At 37.9% G+C, this 22,178-nt stretch overlaps 2 protein-coding genes across 6 annotated transcripts in view; one reads left to right on the top strand and one right to left on the bottom strand.

The window, feature by feature from the left end:
• lms (lateral muscles scarcer) overlaps positions 1–2,076 on the top strand; it is a 27,707-nt gene extending 25,631 nt beyond the window's left edge. For both annotated transcript variants that reach the window (XM_022082654.2, XM_022082653.2), the window contains exon 5: positions 1,311–2,076. In XM_022082654.2, the coding sequence (XP_021938346.2) occupies positions 1,311–1,605 (295 nt within the window). In that variant the 3' untranslated portion in view covers positions 1,606–2,076. The remainder of the gene's footprint in view (positions 1–1,310) is intronic.
• Positions 2,070–20,421, bottom strand: CycH (cyclin H). 4 transcript variants are annotated; one of them, XM_087360956.1, is made up of 7 exons: positions 20,404–20,421; positions 9,478–9,674; positions 8,164–8,365; positions 7,650–7,881; positions 6,073–6,184; positions 5,006–5,155; positions 2,070–3,631 (listed from the first exon to the last, which is right to left on the bottom strand). In XM_087360956.1, exons 1-6 carry the CDS (start codon positions 20,404–20,406, stop codon positions 5,014–5,016), a joined length of 888 nt encoding a protein of 295 aa, XP_087217082.1. In that variant the 5' UTR covers positions 20,407–20,421; the 3' UTR covers positions 2,070–3,631; positions 5,006–5,013. The 4 variants fall into 4 exon arrangements, with proteins under 4 accessions (XP_087217082.1, XP_021938350.1, XP_021938347.1 ...); XM_022082658.2 differs by lacking the exon at positions 20,404–20,421 and adding an exon at positions 10,492–10,718 and having other exon boundaries at positions 2,070–3,621; XM_022082655.2 differs by lacking the exon at positions 20,404–20,421 and adding an exon at positions 10,492–10,717.
• Positions 20,422–22,178: the final 1,757 nt, after the last annotated feature.

A 22,178-nucleotide genomic window follows, 5' to 3' on the forward strand; every position in this document is an offset into this window, starting at 1 on the left:
TGCTCTGCATTACATTTGAAAACATATCCTCCCATTTATACCTAATTTAATTAGCGTAATTACTGATAATTGCTGCAGTACGTTGTACATGGGAAGAATTTCACCCATTTTATTAAAAAATTGTTAATCGGCTTTGCTTTTTATTGCACTTAGAGGTGAAGTATATGTTGAAAATACACGTGAATCATTGATGTGCCTATTTTAAAGTGACAGTGTGACAGGAAGCCTCGTGAAAATAAATCTGTAATTACATTGTAAAATAGCTATTTTCACTGACTGAACACACTTGATAATAAATTCGATGGAGAAGAGTCCTTCCTGACAAGCTGATAGTCACTTGGCAGTTCAATAAACTATAAATAAATACATGATTCTGTGCATAATTACTCGAACCAACTCTTGACTACGGGGTCTGAGGCGTGGGCCTTGTGCCGCTTGGTCGCTGGGACCGTGGGTTCGAATCCAACTCAAGCCATGGATGTTTTTCTGTGTTGTGCTGTCCTGTGTACAGGTAGAGGCCTTGCGACGGGCCGATCCCTCGTCCGAGGAGTCCTACCAAAATGTCTATAGATCGAGACAACGAAAAGTTGGGACCCGTAGTGCTCAGGCACTTGAAGAACGGGTCGTTCCCAGTAACTCCAGACACATCAAAAGTTAGCATAAGTGCCAAGTTAGTTAACTGTTGACATCTAAATATTTCATTCAGACACTGTAGATGTATTTTAAGGACCTAAGGACGAATCTTCTGATATTTAGTTATCGCAATCAAATTGCTGTTCCACATTCCACAAAAAAAATTACGTCAGAACCTTACAGGATGAGGTGCTAGTTTCACAAGTGTACAGTGCTGCCATGTTGGTATTTTAAACAGTAGGATAATGAAATAATATAAAGATGGGGTATGCCCTACTTGCATTTTCATACAAAGTTTAATTAAAGTAGGCTCAAAAGTTAAATTATTGTGGGGGGAGGGGGAACATGGGAATATATTTCTTGATAAAATAAGAAAAGTGGGTTAGAAATTGTGTAGAAGAAATGGACAATATCTATTAAGGTCTATAAATTTTATTGGCATTAAATATTTTTCAATGTGGTGTATAACTAACAAAATAAATGCAAAAAACAGAATTTATAAAAGGCAATATCAATGCTGTTGATCGTATCTGCGAAGAGTTAACGTACAAAAAGAAAAAGAAAAATGAACTCCGAGTCTCTATGCACGGAGACGTAAAATTAAAAACAATGAGACCGGAAACTTCATACTCCAAAAGAATACAGCAGTACTGAAAATTATTTTTTGTACTTTTCAGGTTCTTCAACTACCCACACACAGCACCCCAGCATCAGGGTCTCCCTGAGCCCTCGCTCATCTCAGCACCGCCTAATTTCATGCCGCATCACGGACACACACTGTCACCCCTGCTCGGCCTGCCACAGCCTCATCCACCCCAACACTGCCAACCCTTACCAAGCAGCTTAGTCACCCCTCATCACGGTTACCAACACCCTACCAACATGGGATTGGCGATGCATCAACCCTCGTCAAGTCAATTTTCCAGCACTTCCAGTTCTGTTCAAGGTGTTCCAGAAAATTCGAATGGTTGATGACACAAGAAGTTGATATTTTAATGTTCCTACTAAAACAGTGCAACTTAAAAGGAGGTCCACGCCTCGCAAGCAAAGTAGCCGATTAAACTATAAGCGGAAATGTTAAAATTTGACGTTTTCGTGATATAATTCAGATTACGGTCTTACGGTTGTTACAGTCTTGTAGCTAGTTTCTTACATTTCAGAGCAATGTGCATTGCCCTGATGACGGAGGCAGTATGACCTCTGAAACGTTGGTAACCATCGACCAGACTACACAGTGCAACGACCCAGAAGACGGAAATCTTCTTATTCAAGATTGTGAATATAGTGTATGTACGCATACGCGTGTTTCCAGATCTACCACTGAAATTCAACATCAGCATCTTAGTAATTACAATTTTAATGACAGAATTTTCATAATGAAATTACAAATATAAAAATCTGTATGAATTCATTTATGTAAAAAATAAAAGATCCCCTTGTGCTTGTCTGGCTTTATTTCGTCTGTGGGCGCATACAAAAACAGGGTACACAAGTGGTTTCATTTACTATATTAGGAGAAACTCGTAAAAACACATAAAATATTTAGTAACATCGGCCATAAACGCATCTTCTTGTCTCTATGAATTATATGAAGATGCAAATGCTGAAATATGCAATTGTCTTTGGTGAAAAAAAATCATCTACATGGAGAACGCCTGCAAGTATGGGTAACTCCGACATAAACGACTCAATCTACAAGGTGTCACATGTTCGGAGATCACTATATAGGATGCCCTTCATCTCACTGGTAATACCGGGTGCGGCAGAGGAAACGAGTGTTTTTCAAATAACAATAACTCAGTTGATTTTCAAGTTAAAAAAATTTTAAGAAAGGTTTTACAATGCAGTTTTTGTTGAACATTTTTGAATTACTTCCGAAAAATAACGTCCATCAAGTGACGCCCTTCCTTCTGTACGCACTCTTGCAGCCTCTCCTCAAAATTCTGCATTGCTCTTCCCAACATTTCTTCCCGCACAGTAACAATTTCCTGGCGAATGGAATCTTTCAGTTCCTGGATGTTGCGTGGTTTTTCTGTAGACCTTTCATTTGAGGTAACCCCACAAAAAATAGTCACATACGGACAGGTCAGGGGAGCGAGGCGGCTGAGGGATATCACCGAAACGGGAAATGACATTTTGGGGAAACATGCCACAAACCACCTGCATCGATGCTCTCGCCGTGTGTGCCGTGGCACCATCCTGTTGGAACCACATTTGCCGCATACTGACCCTTCGTCTGCGCAGTTCTGGAAGCAGGAAATTGTTGAGCATTTCGACATAGCGCGCCTCGGGCTTCTGAGAACTGCTAATCTCACTCTCTCAACGTTTTCAGGGGTACGCACAGAAGCGGGAAGGCCAGGAGGTTTCCTCTTCATCGCAGACCCTGTTGTCCTAAACGCATCAACCCACCTGAGTATCGTGTTACGATCAGGGATGTTTCCACGGCGCTCCACATTGAACTGTTTACTGAAAAGGCACTAGAACGGCAATTACGGATTCACCACTTTTGATATAATTTTCAACGACAAACACCCGATGCTCGGGGGTCCACGGTGCCATGGCTACTGAAACTGCATCATCTAAGCTATCTACTAGCAAGGGGCGGAAATCCCCTACCCTTCTCCTTGCCGAGTACTAGCCATTCAAAAAACATGCGTTTCCTCTGCCGCACCCAGTACAAGCAAACTTCTTTGTAAGGACATGGGGGACCCTGCAAACCACACGTTAGAGTCGCATGTAAAATCTCATTGTCTATTATTTGTTTTGCACCATTTTAGTATAACGTTCCTACTTATCCTCCTAACTGTGTTAATTGGTATTTTGTGCGAAGGAGCCACGAGTACCTTTCTGTATATTTCTGAGCCTCTGTTTGAATTTCATTGGTGCTCTGTACTGTGATGGAGTCAGCCACCGTGGTACATTTTGAGATGATGGTTCTTCATATGCAGCCATTGCTACCTTTATCTGGGTCTTGCTGCTGTTGTTCACCTGTTTAAGACTAACAGAACATCAGTAATCAAAAAGGATGAAGATATTCTCCATGCTTGAAGATGCAATAGTTCAGTATCAACTTTAAAAAAAATGTAAAAAGTTAAAATATTTGAAAATGACAATAATAAATATAAATTATGGTCACTGAGAAATTAACAGCAAATTATATCTGGTAAATACGTGTTGCTACGTCAGTCATAATCTTTTATCTCCTACCTGAAAACTTATAGAATAAAACAAATAAAATTATAACTGAAGACCTGGGAATAAAAGTGGGCTAACGTACAAAACTGGAATAATAAAAAAAATTTAAACTCACTATCATCTTTAATTTTTACATACAAGAGGGTTAGGCTACATGTGGTTAAATTTGTGTCGTTCTGAATCTTAAAAAGTGGAATTACAGCATCCTTGCTTAACTTTATCCTCCGACCCCGTCGGGGATTGAACCCGGGTCGTCCAGAAGTAACCATTAGTATTAATTTATATTCGTTTCTTCCTGTTTCCTTTCCTTAACTTTATTTTTATTTCTCTGTTTTAATAGTGAGTGTTGCTCCCAGGTTCTCAGTTTTATCTGTTGCTTCATACGGCCGTGAAAAATTGCAGTGGCAGACTCGTGGAAGCTGAATGATGAAAATTTGAGTTTATAAAAGGCAAGACATTTCTTGACCGTGCGAGTGGTAGTGGAAACGATTCTGACTTGTATACAGGCGGTGCTCGGTTTTAATCTTAACCGTGGCACAAACTACACTGACTGATGGTTTCTGTGGATTCTCCCAGTCACTCCAAGTGATACCTTGAAATAACCGTAACTTCCTCCCCAACCCGTTGAAGTTTGCTGATGTCACTGGAGCATAACCAAAGATACAGTTCACAGTAGATGCATTTTTTTTGGTCCTGATGGTAATGTTACTAACAAAACTCACTTCTTAAAGCGGATGTTTCACTTACAAATTAATTTATGACAAACTACAAAACCTTAGAAGCATTTTCAACACATATCATGATGAAGCGAGACCACATATTCCTATTTGGCCAACCACATACAATATTTAACAAAACACATATCCCACAGACGTACAGGGTTAATACTTATGGATTTTATGGTAAATATCTTCTAAAAACAAATTATGTCATATCCCAGATAATTAAAATGTATAATATCTCCAAAAACTTTTATTTTAAAAAAAACCTTCATTCGGTTAAAATGTTTTCGTTGGAATACCATGACCTAGATATTACATTTCAATGTTTCATGACCAACTTTGAAGTACATATTTTTCCAGGCTGTCAGAATTCTGAAGCGATGCCTTCAGTATCTGCAGCAAAGGACATCTTATAACCCCTGCACTACAGCATACAAATGAAAGGTTCAACTCACATTTCTGTTCACGATGCCGAAGGTGACAAGACCCTAGATACGCCTAGTAATCTCTCTTCATCACTAGCTTGTTCCCTGGCCACCCGAGCATAAATCTCGCCGCTTTGTTCGTCTTCCTCGTCCAACATATCCTGCATTCGCTGTTTGTAACTGTGGGTAGAGCGGGGAGGAACAACGACAAAACCAGATATTTTGTTGTATTTGGTAATGTACTAATGTCACACCATAACACAAACATTCCAATTTATTTTAAAAAAAAACTACAGTAATATCTTCCCAAAATAGAATACTATTCTCAAATATGCATTTCTACCAACATCATCAAAGTATTTCACAACATAAACCTTTGGTAGCTTTACGATAGGTGGTACGCCAATTCAAACAACTTGAAGTTTCAACTATACACAGCCCATATCTTTGTTTAATTCAGTTCCAAACAAAGTTTGGGGGAAAAATATAGCTCATAAAATTCCACTCTGGACCAAAATATTTTTACGAAATATAAAACTGGAGGTCTGTTAGTAATATCTTTTCAGAGAGAATTACATCTGGATTAATTTACATGTGACAAAACTGAAATCCCAATCTGGACTTGAGGATGTATGAAAGTAACGTTTACAGAATGCGAGGAGATTTAACACTGCGGCTTCAAATTATCCAAGACCACGAGGAAGGAAAGTACTATCACTTAATGTCTGCAACGTGATGTTGTACAGCCATCGAGATGCCATGTATATTTCACAATATAAACTTTATTAAATTATAACTCCAGATTTTGAGATTTCAGAGTTGAGTCATAAGTGATAAAGGACGAAAATTTAGGAAAGGCCAGTTTTGATGACACCTGCAAGGCCTGATCCAGGAAGCAGGAACAATGTCTTAAATATACACAAATTATTAGAAACTTGCAACCAGAACTTCTAACTATCCAGCTTTGCCCACGTTTCATGAACGTTAAAAGGGTATCGGTACATACATTTTTCAGGGATGTCCGTGTGCGTGTAACCAAGAAAACAATGACAACCATTATAAACAAAGTAATCGTGAATTAAAATTTGAGTACTTACATCTGACTGTCTGGATTATTTTCCTGATTTCTGCATTTCTCTAATTTCTTTTCCAGCTGACGAACCGTTTCCCTTGATGGATTCTCTATAGATTTGACCAGCGAACGAATTTCTGAAAATCACAATATAATTTATATTTAATCACCTCACTATTTATTCACCACTGCCATTTCTCTTGTCCCTTTACAATAAACAGTACACTAGAGTTCTAAGCCACTTCACTGAATAGAAGTCAATTTCAAAAGCTCTGAACGCATGTTAAATATAATGAAGTTTATATTTTACTGAATAAATTGTTTTCAATTAACAAGCACAAATGCTTTTTATTGGTTGACACAAGCTGGATGGGGACATAATACAGTTACTGATCCAGCACTACAAAAAAGTCAATTGAATAAAAATTTTCTGGTAAATATAAAACGTAAAACGACGTTTCGGAGATGGGACTCTATCTCCGTCTTCAGGTTCTGAAGAGTCATTTGAATAAAAATTTCCTTGGATATTATCCATCGTCTAGTAAATATAAAACGTAAAACGACGTTTCGGAGATGGGACTCTATCTCCGTCTTCAGGTTCTGAAGAGTCATTTGAATAAAAATTTCCTTGGATATTATCCATCGTCTAGTAAATATAAAACGTAAAACGACGTTTCGGAGATGGGACTCTATCTCCGTCTTCAGGTTCTGAAGAGTCATTTGAATAAAAATTTCCTTGGATATTATCCATCGTCTAGTAAATATAAAACGTAAAACGACGTTTCGGAGATGGGACTCTATCTCCGTCTTCAGGTTCTGAAGAGTCATTTGAATAAAAATTTCCTTGGATATTATCCATCGTCTAGTAAATATAAAACGTAAAACGACGTTTCGGAGATGGGACTCTATCTCCGTCTTCAGGTTCTGAAGAGTCATTTGAATAAAAATTTCCTTGGATATTATCCATCGTCTAGTAAATATAAAACGTAAAACGACGTTTCGGAGATGGGACTCTATCTCCGTCTTCAGGTTCTGAAGAGTCATTTGAATAAAAATTTCCTTGGATATTATCCATCGTCTAGTAAATATAAAACGTAAAACGACGTTTCGGAGATGGGACTCTATCTCCGTCTTCAGGTTCTGAAGAGTCATTTGAATAAAAATTTCCTTGGATATTATCCATCGTCTAGTAAATATAAAACGTAAAACGACGTTTCGGAGATGGGACTCTATCTCCGTCTTCAGGTTCTGAAGAGTCATTTGAATAAAAATTTCCTTTTATATTATCCATCGTCTAGTAAATATAAAACGTAAAACGACGTTTCGGAGATGGGACTCTATCTCCGCCTTCAGGTTCCTCCAAGAAAATTTTTATTCAATTGACTCTTCACCATCGTCAAGAAGTTTTAGATTTGAACTACAAAAAAGGTTAAGTCTGTGTGATCAAGATTAAGAACAAAACCAGGATTCTGGTCCGTAGCAAAGACTGAGTCATTGGAATTCTCTACTTTGATCTCATTTTAAGACATTACTTCTATTTTTTTCAGACTGCAGAGAATTTTTTTTAAGTTGCCTTACAACATCTTATATAAGTCTACTCACTCCTGATGGCTTCGATAATGTTTGGCAATATATCGCTGGAAGGTCTTCCAAATAAGGTTTCTGTGACATAGGAATCCAGGTTTTCTTGTATCTTGCTGGCTGCATGTAATATGGCAGCCAAGGCAATCTGTGATGGTGCATACAGGAGACATGCATCTGTGAGGAATGAACGATCTAGCAATTCTTCAATCCCGGGAAGTAGGCGGTCTGGATCTTTCAATGAACATCTAGTCTATGGAAAAGAAATACCGAAGGAACATCGAGTGAAGTCATTCAAACCCAGGAAGTCCTTCTTACTTTTAAAAAATATAATTTCCATTTACATCTGGGAAATACATGGATAGATCAGAGGATAATATTAGAATGCATCTTTGAGAACTACGATGTGAAGGTGGAGACTGAATTAAAAAATCTAAGAATTTGATCTGTCAAAAGGCTCTTATTAAGATGATGATAAATCTTTGAAATATCATCTTTCTATTAGGACTCCTGTGCTAGGTAGTACTGTACATACCTTAATGTCTATAAGCAGACCCGCAACGGGTCGATACGGGTTATGTACCGTGAGATGGAAGTTCAGCTGTTGCATTAAAAGCAACTCGTCATTCAGAATTATGTCTGATGCTTTCTCTCGATCACCCTTAATGTTTGCTACAAACTGCTGTATTGAAATGTTAAATTCCTCCACTTTACATGCCAAATACACACATGTGACCCTGTGAAGGGACAAAAACAGTGTTTTGTAACATACTGCTATGAACATTGTTCATAATGAAACCGTTCTCATTTACCTTTCAATGCTGTAAGATATATAAGTATAAATATTGACAGGAGATAAAGACCATTTAATTATTAAAAACAAACAGTTCAGTATTTAACATAAATCACCATAAACCTAGATGAAATTATCAGGATTTGTTCAAAAGTTTAGATTATGTTCAGAGTATTATAATTATACTAACGATGCCACAGCCCTGACAAAAGATATCTATTGACAATTTAAACTATAAAATATTGCATTTTGTGAACAACTATTGAACATGCTACCATCTATGCAGTTTATGCTCGTGCGGTAATCCTCAAAATATTCAACGCAAAGGCTGTCTTAAAATTTCTCACAAACAAAGAACATCCTCTCTAGCAGCATGCTGTTGATACCGCCACCATTTTCTTGCTTACTTCTCGGACGGCTCCTGCCAAAATTGCTCAGCACTTCTGTTTCCTTACAAAAACAGACCTCATCTTGTAGCAGTTAAAAGAATCTTAATGAAAGTAGGATATACTGGATCATGCATATGATGTAGTAACACCCCTCAGAACTGGAGGATTTTATCAACCAAAGTTCAGAACCATCGACAGTTTAGCTCTGTTTTGATGTACATCAGTTTAGATTAATTTTGTTATTTAACACTACACAGGACTTAGAAATACTGTGGCTATGAAGTAACAACAACCTAGAGCATTTGGCATAATTTCAGATTCTCATGATGACAATGACTGTCTTCTGCAGGGCATTGGCCAGATGATCTTTTTCCATTATTAACAGCAATGGTACTACGCATCGACTTATCTTGTATGTACCACACACATGCATTAAACCTTATATAACTTCCTAGCAACAAAATATATCAATTTACACCTTATCTCATACATGGTCTCCTACCAACAACTAGACATAAACAAAGAAATGGAATTTTTTATTATAAACAGATTAAAGAGGATAAGAGAGCAACTTTCTGTTGAGCTCTGACATTCAGAATATAATTTTCTAATCTAATGTTGGGATATATAAGAAAATGCATGGCTTATTCAATGGGCTATGACTTACAGAATTTCTTTTGGATGATAATCCATCACAGAGTTGTGGAGGTAGAACCTCTTGAAGTAATGAAAAGCTGTTCCACTCACTGAACGTGGCATTGGTGGATTAAACCTCCGACAGAAGTCTCTCAACTGCAATTCATACTGTCGTAATAAGAGCCTCTCATCGGCTGCACTGAGGAATGTACGTTCACGTAGTTCTTCCTGAAACATATTATTAGTTTCTCATCCAAACTTTATTCATGGAAGCATCCAACTATATATCAACATACAAGGGCATTTCAACAGTATAGACTGTTATTCAAAAGAGAATGTCCAACTGTTGTTTGTCTGTAAAGTACACACAGTTGAGTCACATTCTATTAACAAGCAAAAAGTAATTGTTAGTATTGTAATTTACATCATAACTGTATTATCTGTGCTGCATTGATGAGACTCGAAGTGTGAGGAAAGCAGGTATTTGCTTTAGTTTTCTGTGATTTGTTAACTGGAATTCTGATTTAAAGTTTCTGTGAACAAATCAGACTGCAGACAAAACATGTTATTTGCCAAAAATGTATAATTAAAAAACATTCTTTTATAATGAACATCAATTACTTTTAGAAAATATGAATTAGTATGTTAGGCATTAAAGGGATTATTTCCAAGACCTGGAAACTTTAATAAGATGTCTAGAATCCCTGAGTCTCAACCATGGATCTCATTAGAGTTTTTCTATACAACTAAGTATTTCAACCCCTTCATCAGAGATTCTGTACCCAATAATAAAATAAATACAATGTAAGGCATTGCTCGGTTACCATTAAACATGCAGGGGAATTAAATACTTAATATTATATACACCGAGCATTAAAAGTTGTAGAATCCAAGTTATGGTAGAAGTACAATGACTCATTTATAGATTATAGCTAACTGGTACATTCTATTTTCTCATTAACGGAAAATTGAGTTACTCTGTAAAGATACTTTTTGAGCGGGCACTTCAGTAAATTGCAAAGTAAAGAACAGTATGAACACATACAGTCATATTTGCTCCATGCTTCAAAATAAATTTCCTGTTTGCTTCATGTCTTAAACGAATTAAATCTGTCTCATCAACAAATGTCCAGAATTTCTTTTGTGAACTCGCTGGAAACATACTTTAAATTACAATTATTTCACAATACTTAATGAAAACTATTAAATACAGGCACACATAAAACCTGCACTTCTAACAACCAAAACACGTTTCCACCATAGAACACAGTAATACCAACCACACGCAATACCAACACACGGACATAAATACCATGGTCATCCTCTCGAGCACAGACAATGAAATTATATGCATGAGCTAACTTACAAATAAACGTCATACATTTGAAACTGTGAGATAGAAGTGGTATGGCACCACTACCTTTTTAGGAAATTAAATAAGAATTAATTTGTCGTACAACTCATAAATGAATAACGTTAAAAGTACAAATTACAGCTCCGCGTAATGAAAATATAGTTCGAAATTAATATTCTGCCAGAAATGTATGAATGACAGAGTGTTTTTTGCCAAACTTTCGGGAATTTTCTTATTAATTGGTATAACTGTCTACTGCCAACTACGTTGTGCATATTGTGCCATCTGGGAAGAGGACTGCAAAACTTTTACAAAATTCCCGCGCGGTTCAAAACATGTGATGAGAGATGGAGGAAGTAGCCAAGTCGGTAACTACTGCCATCTTTAAGGCAAGGGAAAACCTACGCTGGGGCATCAGCAGTATAGAAAGGCACTTGTATTTCAGATAGTACCACCATAGTCATACGTAGTCGTATGTAAATCTTTATTGTTAGACAGTCGATACATCTGTTACGTATCAATTAAACATTTTTGTGTTGGAGAATTCAATTAAATTCAATTCTACTGATGCAACAGCCAGGGGCAAAAAATACAACAGACCAACTGCTGTTATTTTTTTTGGGGGGGGGGGAACCGGGGTGATAGCAATATTTCGGAACAACTCGTTGGAACAAAACTACGTATACTACTATGCCAGCAGATTTTGTTGGCTACAGCCGTCTTATATAATTTTGGACATAAATTAAACTGGAAGGTAAAATAAACCATTTATAAATTTATATTCTGAAAGGTTCTTAGGATGGATTTACTTTGCCCATCGTCTGGTGATACAGAACTACACAACATTTCGAGGAATGGATCCAGTAATCGAATCGTTGTGTAATTTTGTCCAGACAATCTATGTTTTGACTGGCGGAGGGGAAAATCCCAGGGCAAATTTACTATGGACAGTTTACAAATATTTAAAAAAAGCCCAACAATTTTTTATAGCGTTTGTTTCGAAGGTTACCACCAACTTCAGCCAGTAGTAATCAGATTTTCCCTCGATTCCGACATTTATAAAAATATCTTGGACGAGACTTGTATTCAACATATTTGATACCTGTTAGAGTTAATGATTATTTAACTACTTTACGGATAAATTAATTTATTTTTAACAACAAACAGACTTTAACATTTTAGAGAGTCTATAAACAAAGTTTACTTTATATATTATTTAAATCTTGTCCGTCTAATCACAATAAAGTCTTATTAAATATTAAAATATTACAATAATTAACATTTAATAATAATTAATCACTTTATTGTAATTAGACGGACAAGATTTAAATAATATATATTTATTATATCACAATATGACGCAACTTTACCATCTCATGAAAGTTTACTTTCTTTGTAAAATATTAATTTTTCAGAAAATCGAGATCGTTATTTAAACTTTGTTATACTCCCAAAAGACTGATAAAGCTAACCGACGATCTTAAACAAGGAAGGAAGATGAAGTTTCAGGATTTAAAACGAGAAGCTGAGAATAGGGAAAACTGGAGAGCTCTTTTTGGGCAGAGCAATGGACCTGTCGTAAGAGAGAACACTGAATAATAATAATATACTCCCAAAAGGAATTGCTAAATTAACGACCTAGGTTACAGCAGCGTGTACTCGATAACCTCAGTGTGCTTTCAGTTAAACTTCCTCACCTCAAAGCCCTTCACATCGAATGTGACAGTAGCCTACATATTCCAGGGTGTCGCTATGTCTTATACATTCCATAGCAGATTGCATTATAAACGTTAAACGTGTTTCTTTAATTTACATAAAGTTTTGAGGTTGTCGCTCTCGGCTCAGAAATCTATACGACTGCTCTTATGATGGCACACTTATCATTTAATCAGAAAGTATAAAATTGCAGTGGCCTTAAGCTGTTTGAGTTTTAAGATATTTCGTCAACTGTTTCAAACGTTAGGGCGTATTAGGTTTAAAGACACGTGGACATGATGACACCACAAGACTTCTTTTCCTTAGGTGCCCGAGTTTATAACTTGTGTTGGGCAAGGCCGTGGTCTAGGCGTCACGGAGTTTTCCTCCGGGGGCTTCCCCGGTTTCTCCGTGGCATCCCATTCACACACAGAAGAAGGCAATGGCAAACCACTTCTGGATCATCTGCCAAGAACGTATATGAACAGGTCCCAGTCCGAGAAAAGGATGGAAGGATCCTGTTCATATGGACCTGTCGTCAGACAGAACACTAAATAATAATAAGATGAGGTGGTCTAGCGGTTAGAACGCTGGCCTTGTAATCCTGGGGTCTCGGGTTCGATTCCCGGCGGTGCCCGAATTTATAACTTGTGTTGGGCAAGGCCGTGGTCTAGGCAACACGGAGTTTTCCTCCGTGGCATCCCAACAATTACTCCATTCACACACAGAAGAAGGCAATGGCAAACCACTTCTGGATCATCTGCCAAGAACGTATATGAACAGGTCCCAGTCCGAGAAAAAGATGGAAGGATCCTGTTTATATGGACCTGTCGTCAGACAGAACACTAAATAAATAAATAAATATGAAACGTCATATGTAGAATGTTTTTGTTTACATCAAATACAACATGGCGGGCGAGTTTTACCAACTACGTTCTCTGTACAAACTACAAGTTCAAGAACCAGATAAAGTCAGACAAATTTGCACGTAAGCTAACGCACTGAAGATTTAATGCTCAAAAACGAATAAATTAATGTACTAGACGTCGTTCAAGTAGCGTGTGACTGTTATCTCTCAGATTTATTACTGCAGATGGACATTTTAAACGGGATAGATATTTATGAGTTATATCTGCCAGATAATTTTGAATAATGCAGGGACAAGGATTGATTGTGTTATTCTTTGCTGCTGAATATGTGTTCCGGGCTGCTGAGTTGCAAGAGAGGTTTCCGATAAGCATTCTTAAAGTTCTTTGTTCGAGCTCTGAAACAAATACGAGTAACATGGTATTTTAATAATTCTAAACAGCCAGTGTCTTCGTTATTTCAATAAAATGGGAAGGTGGGGATTGGATTGAAGTCTTTCAAGTAGGGTATAATGGCGGTGGGATTATGTTATTACGATAGTGACATTTTGGGTTCTTTAAAACAGGAAACGTCTTGGATTATTAGTTCAAATTCTGAATGGGCCTAAACTGTTTGCTACATTAAGTTTGAAGTAAGTTAGGACGTAGTTAAAATATAATATTAAATTCGCTCTCAAATAAACATATTTTAAAGTTTTGGACTGGGTTTAATCAAACAGGTAGGAAAGAATGGATTTTAATGTGTCTTTCGGGCACAGTAATGGACCTCAGTTTTCCATAAAATATGTTAAATATCTCGACCAACTTCGTGATTGTCAACTTCTAGAGAAGGAACATGTTCCATGGAAGACCTCTGAAACTATGTAGGCATACATTTACAATGCTTAACCCTAGCGGAATAGCTGCTTATCTACACAAAGGTATTTTATTTATTCTTGGTTGTTTAACGATGTTTTCGATGACTGAGATGCGATCGGAAAGTTTCAAGACTGCGCGTATAAAAACCCGTACACTTATCTCAGGTATTAAATTCATCCATCACCCTCGAAGTAGTTCCCCTGGGAGTGAACACAACGATCCCAGCGCCGCTGCCAAGCCTGGAAGCATCCCTGGAAATCTTTCTTTGTCAGCCTGTCAAGCACCATCTGCGATTCTGCCTGAATCTCTTCTATCGTCTCAAATCTCCTTCCCTTTAGCTGAATTTTCATCTTTGGGAAGAGGAAGAAGTCACACGGCGAATAAGGAGGGTGCGGGATGACGGCCATGGTGTTTGAGGCCAAAAACTGCCGAACTTTGAGGGCGGTGTGCGCTGGCGCGTTGTCATGATGCGTCGCATGTGGAGTTCTTCCTTTAGAATCAGCTGACAGGTCCCATAGCCTATCCCAACAATGTCGCACAAGTCGTTGATGGTACGACGTCGATCTTCGTGAATGGACTGCCGAATCTTCGTAACATTTTCGGGCGTTGTGCTCGAAGATGGTCGTCCAGAACGCTCGTCATCATCGACAGAGGTTCGGCCATTTTTAAAACGTGAATGCCACACAAAACTTTGTGCACGACCCATTGCGGACTCCCCAAATGCTTGCTTTAGCATTTCATAGGTTTCCGTAGCCGTTTTGGCGAGTCTTTGGCAAGAGATTCAGGCAGAATCGCAGATGGTGCTTGACAGGCTGACAAAGAAAGATTTCCAGGGATGCTTCCAGGCTTGGAAGCGGCGCTGGGATCGTTGTGTTCACTCCCAGGGGAACTACTTCGAGGGTGATGGATGAATTTAATACCTGAGATAAGTGTACGGGTTTTTATACGCGCAGTCTGGAAACCTTTCGATCGCACCTCGTACGTCGTCATATGACAGAAGGATCATAGAATAATGAATGGTAAAGAATGTGAAAGGAAGTGGTTGTGACTTTAAGTATTATCGCGGCATATTCTCCAGAAAATGAAGAAAATCGTGAAAACCCTTCGGTAAAGATAATTGGTATCTGAGGCGAGGAATAAGAAGAAATTTGTAAAAACGAGTTCATTCGTCAGCAGCCCTAGGTGCTGCATACATTGAAGCTATAAATTTCGTACGAGAAAATTCAATTTGTGGGATGGTTGCTGCTGTCTAAACATTATAAGCGTGTCACAAATGTGTTAAGGGGTGAGGTCACGGAACCATAATTCTACCCCCGGCCACACCCTAGCGACCCCACCCCTAGCTATGGCCCTCCACAACAAGACCACACCTTCGAATTCATTTATTTGTTCCTGTACTGAAATGAGCCCACGCAACGAACCCCATGGGGTGGACCGTCACATCAGTGTTGCAAACATTACAACATGGCTGATACTGGTACTCCATGTGTAAGTACAAGGTAAAATACTCAGGGAAACGATTAAGGCTATCAGGTCTGTTAAGCTACTCTCACGGAGAGGCTAGAAACAAATGTGAGAATATGAACAACCATCTCTCGATTTACGAAAGTAATTCGTTTGATGAAAACTGCTACTAAGGTGAGAATTCGTAAATCAAAAATGAAATTCCCATTAATTTCAATGATTCCTGTTTTAAAAAAAATTCACTTGTTTTGGAATAATAAACATTCATGAAAATAAGAAAAATATTGCCTGATTATGATAGTTATTACATATTTAATCCTGTAAAACACTACTGAGTTATTAAATCAAATATTTACATTGTACATCAGTTACTATATTTACGATACAAATATAACAATTTATATAAATTAGGAACAAACAATTGTCTTCATTAAGACCTTAATTACTGTTCGTATGCCAATCATAAGAAATTAATGATGACAACATAACAGTGTTCTTCGTTGTAGCTAAAATATTGTTTTTTTAAATTGAAATACAAACATAAATTCACATTGTTTGTCACAGAAAAAACTTTTGAATCGTAAGTTCTTAAACCGAGGGAGCATACAGATTTTCTCAGAGATTATTTCATATGTCGAATTGTTGTTAATATAAATTAATTGGCGATACAAATTTTTATTGTGTCTTAAAAATAACAGGTACTTGTGGGTCGTTACCGACGTTTCGGTATCCGATGTAAGATGAAATATGGGGCGGACAGACGACCAGGACATGACCTCGTGTGATTTCAGATTCTCACGGCTGTTTTCTTGGCAATTGCCCCATTTAGTCTCGTAAAGTTTGCCTCAAATCATGCGTAAAGGTCGCATGAGAGCAGAGAGAACGTTGGTCTATTAGGCAGATAGACGTATATAAATATTTGTTTAATGAAATAAAGACAATGCAATACACTAAATCATTCTGACGATGTTATTATTCGGAATTACAATGCGAGCGTGTCTGTACTTTCATTAAACATGTCTAGGCCTATAGTCATAGTCACGGTGGTCTAGCGGTTAGAACGCTGGCCTTGTAATCATGGGGGTCTCGGGTTCGATTCCCGGCGGTGCCCGAATTTATAACTTGTGTTGGGCAAGGCCGTGGTCTAGGCAACACGGAGTTTTCCTCCGGGGGCTTCCCCGGTTTCTCCGTGGCATCCCAACAATTACTCCATTCACACACAGAAGAAGGCAATGGCAAACCACTTCTGGATCACCTGCCAAGAACGTATATGAACAGGTCCCAGTCCGAGAAAAGGATGGAAGGATCCTGTTCATATGGACCTGTCGTCAGACAGAACACTAAATAAATAAATAAAGGCCTATAGTCGATAGGTAAATATGTTTTTAGCGAAAGTACTTCAAAAACAAAATCAATAAATATTTGGGCTGGAAAACAAGTTCTTCGTTAAAAATCATGCGCGTCGAGTTTTTCTGAATTATTGGTCATTCGGACCAATAATTCAGAAAGTGGACGAGGGTAAGAGAGGGTCGATTCAGGCCAACTCTGCATTTGGTGCAGCCCTGCCTAACCCTCGAGTGTCTACAAAGCCATTTGGTTAATTTCGTCTTGGTATCGCCAAACTTCTTCTCAGGATGTGAATGTTCATGTCGTCATAAATTAACGTTGTAATTGATTAATTATTTACGTTTAAAGCCATCGTTCCAACTATAGAGGTTTTAGAGCTTTGATTGTGATGATAAGATGATAATGAATAGTGAATGCTTTATGTGGGAAATTGAAAATGGGTTGACGTAAACCATTTGAAGCTTTGTCCCGATATTCAGGTGGAAAAACCGAGGGAAACTGTGGAAAACTCAATCAGGGTTACCGACGTCCTGGTGACATGCAAACCGCGATGTTCTGAATAAAGGTGGAATGTTTATTAACCCCGTAAGTACAAAAGACGCTTATTATTATTTTTAATTTTTAAAGTGTTCTGTCTGACGACAGGTCCATATGAACAGGATCCTTCAATCCTTTTCTCGGACTGGGACCTGTTCATATACGTTCTTGGCAGATGATCCAGAAGTGGTTTGCCATTGCCTTCTTCTGTGTGTGAATGGAGTAATTGTTGGGATGCCACGGAGGAAAACTCCGTGTTGCCTAGACCACGGTCTTGCCCAACACAAGTTATAAAATCCGGCACCGCCGGGAATCGAACCCGAGACCCCAAGGATTACAAGGCCAGCGTTCTAACCGCTAGACCACCGTGAAAAGACGCTTATATCACTTAAATTTGACATATGTGTTTCTGGTTTCTTTCTGTCTTCAAGAAAATGCTAATAATTATTCACGGTTTATATAGAATTTGAGGTTTTCACGGCGAGGAGTCTGAAGATGGCGGTCTTCTGAGTTGTTGCGCTGTGTAGTCTGATAAAAGTTTACCGACGTTTCAGGGGCCCTTGTTGCCAGCGAGACTTAATTAATAATAAATTCCAAATGACCATGGCGTAATTTGAGGTAATATCCACATTTTGCCTGAAGGAACTCAGACAACCAGGATTGTCGATTTCCGCGCCCAGTTTTCAAACCGAGGCCTCTCAAGAGGAAAGAGGTTTACTAACCACTAGACCGCGACATTTGGTATCAAATCCTGAGATTGTTTCAAAGTTGCTACTTCTCGAATTATTACTGAATGATGTAGTTTGGTACGAGAACTTTTTAGTATTATCTGTCGTGTGTTTCTTGTTCGGGGGCGCTGTCGAGTTCCACACAGTATGGCTGACGCCAATGGACTTGTACTCAGTATATCATCGCGTTGCATGATGGGAAGAAGCAAGTTACGTATAGATATTTCTACTGTATAATTACAGAGCGAGCCAACACAGTATCCTGCGGGTACAAAACACTGCCATCTGCTGTCAAGGAGGGAAACATTGATCATCTCCTTTACGGTACTCCTACTGCCCGGATTTTTATCTCGAGGAGAAGCTGCATCGATACCAGCGCACGTTTATTCTGTGGCAGTTTTAGAAACTGCAGAACTTCGTCGTTAAGAGTTGGGGGTCGGTCTATCTACGGCAGTTTGTCTGACTGTATTTTATTTTATTTAACGATTCTATATCAGTTGTTAAAGATTAAGCAGATTAGAATGCTCAATAACAAAGTGACTGATGGTGAGGTTGGGAAGTTACGAAAAGGTGAAATGGTAACGCCGTGTAGACTCTCCAAAACCCCAATGAGAAATCTGAGAGGGCGAAAACTGAATGAGAGTGGACATACTTACAGGACAAGGGGCATAGTCCATCCACCTAGACATACGGTATATGGACACGCTGTCTTAGAATTTATTTTGTTTTCACAAAACAAAGCTGTATTCTGCTAAATGAACACTTCTCTCTCCCTTTTTAAATTTCAGAATTGTGGATGTACATTTAAAATGTACACTACAAGTTGTAATATTTCAGATTCTCACGGAATAAAGTTTAAATACGCCGATCATCTGCGTAATGCCTTGTCCTGATTATGGAAATAGGACGCATCTGCGAAACGTCGGAAAACTTCTACGAGACAACACGGCGGAATTTCCCAGGAGGCCGTCATCTTACACGCCTTTTTTCCAGAGGCACATTCTTTTACGAATTATTTTCTTCGTGAAGGTACGTACGACATTGTAAGTGGGAAAGGATGTGAATGAACGTCTGAGGTACGCGATTTTGAGGTTCTCTCGGCAGTAAAGATGTCGACGACAATCTTCTGGATCTTGGCATCGCGTGGCCTCTCAGGTAACGTCCGAAAAGTTGGTTACTACCATCACATGGCGTCACGCACATGGTCGTCATTTTTACCGCAGTGAGAACCTCAAATCTTATACCATCTATAAATTCTTACCAACATGAACATAAAAAAAGAAACACAAACCTACGAATAAAAATAAAGCAGTATTCGGCTTTAGAAGAGTTTCAGAATGAGGAATGTGGGAAACTCCAGTGTGTTCGCTGAAAAAGCCAAATGCAATTAACACTGTGCGGTTCCCTGAAGGATCTTCTTTCTTCAGGGCAGTTCATTTTATTGTTTAGTGTAGTTGTAGTTGACTAATGGGGAAAAAACCTTGTAGTATTTGGCGGTGAGTAATGCAGTTACTGTCGGAAGCTGGAAAGTGACAGTTGCTTTAAAATATCAGTAAATGCAATGCGTATGAAGATAAATTTATGATTTGAGATTTTCAAGACGGCGACAACGTTCATGATTTGAGTTCTGGCGACATGTGGAGGACAAATACACAATTTAGTTAGCATGGGGGGAATAATAAAGAGGTACGTAGACCTATTTCTCTGGGAAAGCTTTGTCGTAATGGACTCGTGACATTGACTTTGGTTAAGGAGGTTAATGAGGGGAATTTCTCGTGTTGATAATTAGCCGCCAGACTTTGTAATGCCTGTAAATACGAAGTATAGGAATTTGTTTTGTTCACAGATTCTGAGAAACTGCATTGACAAGTAACCTTTACAAACTCATTTTTAATTTCTTCTGAAAAGAAACTTTCAGGGTAGGTTCTCTCCAGTGGATTAGGTTTTGAAACACATTTATTCCATGTTCATGATATACACATTTATATTATTCAGGACCCGAGAAATGTTTTATTAACTAGACCCTTACTGGAACCACCTATGACGTAACAGCAACAACTTACTAATACGAAACAGTATGATAGCAAAGATTTGAATGACATCATTACCATTTATAGTTAAGCCATGTATTATTCAGCTGTTTGTAACATGTCTTTTGTTGTGGGTACTTGAACAGCCCTCTGAAGACTGGGACTCCTCCTCATGGACGCCATAGCCCTCGGCAATGCTGGTGTCTGCTTCATACATAAAACATGGCATACTATGTTCTGATGCCGCCATATCTCTTTCTGCCCGCCCCGGAACGGCTGCTGCATCGAAGAGGCCGTGGAAACTTCCCGATCGGGTCAAAGGAGCGTTTGTCTGAAACAGTCCAAGCTGCTGAGATACTTGTGTCTAACGTTTTATTTGATATTACTTCATTGCCCTAAAGTAGTCAAATAGACACCTGAGTGGAATTAACATTTGTCTGCTTGGAAAATTACGATTTATATATAAATAAAATCAAGAACTCGATCTCAGTCCATAAAGTGTCATTTTCCAGGAAGAAATGACGATGTTTCAACGTAGTTCTAAAGCACACTGATGCACTTGGAATTTTAAATAAAATCTTCAAATTAACACGAAATTGTTGAAATAAATTCTTTAAATTGTGATTATCTAGTCTTTAAACAAACGTGGCCTATTACAAAGAAAATAATTACTTGATTGTTATGGAATTACAGCAATTAACTAACTAGTTGTCTAGTTACATAACAGATTATTTAACCACATAACCATCTAACCAGAATCAAATGGTCCAGCAGTGCCCATGGTCCTGAGTAAAATCCACCCGTCTTCCACCCTCGAAACCTATGACCCTGAGACCTATTTCAATGTCACCTTCTTACGTCTGCTGTCACACAAATGACCATTTTTCATGATTTTTCCACAAATATTCTGTGTAGTCTGTTTCTATCCCATCACAGCATCTTAGATTTTAGGGTTATGACAATGTTAATTGACATATGTAAGCACAAAGCTCTTTATGCAAAATTTACTTAAACATCCTTGCATACGAATATCTTCAGCGAATAAATTTCATATCTTGTCGGTCACATGGAACCCTTATTGTACATGAAGCGTAAATCTAAATTTATCGATTTACTAAAAACAGTTCATGTTGTGATTTATAAAATTAATTAAGGATAATATTTTAATTTGAAATATTTCATCGAGATGGCGAGTATTTAGAATAATTTAGAACGAAAATCTTTACTAAAATGCTAAATATAAATACAGTTTCGTCGCTAATTTCGTTCATGCTTTGAAAAGGTTTTAATTCAAGCATGTGACAGATAAGTAGCTATATTTTTCTGCTTAAATGTTCATCTGAGTGTGAAAATACATAACAAATAATTGAAGATTAACACCAATGATGTATACATAGATAGAAATGCAATAACATTTTGCTGTGCCATATAAATAACTTCGCAAAACTTAATTTTACATCTCAGTCACTGGCAAAATCTGAATCCAGTTCCATCGTCAATTTAATGCACAGAATCTCGGGGTGGTTTTGAGTACAATATTTGTTGGTCAATATAAATGATTTCCCACATTGAATAGTTCAGTAGGAATGAGAACTTGCAAGAGTGAAAATATATTCATGCCAGTACTAAATAAATACAGGTATAATACACTTTTTAATATTGTTAAAATCGCATTTGGAGAATATGTATGGATATGCTTCAAATATTTTTATTCCTGTTTAAGGTAATACGTCAGTTCCTTTAGGAAGACAGAATTAACTAAAGAAAGGTAGGCCGAATATATTTGAGCAGAACGCAATGAATTATAAGTTTCGTTTCAGAAATTACATGAATTTTCATTTGAGAGTAGATCA

Source organism: Zootermopsis nevadensis, unplaced genomic scaffold (assembly GCF_977971745.1).
Source record: "Zootermopsis nevadensis isolate Lab colony 2312 unplaced genomic scaffold, Znev_1.0 Znev_ptg000050l, whole genome shotgun sequence".
Lineage (NCBI taxonomy): Eukaryota > Metazoa > Arthropoda > Insecta > Blattodea > Termopsidae > Zootermopsis > Zootermopsis nevadensis.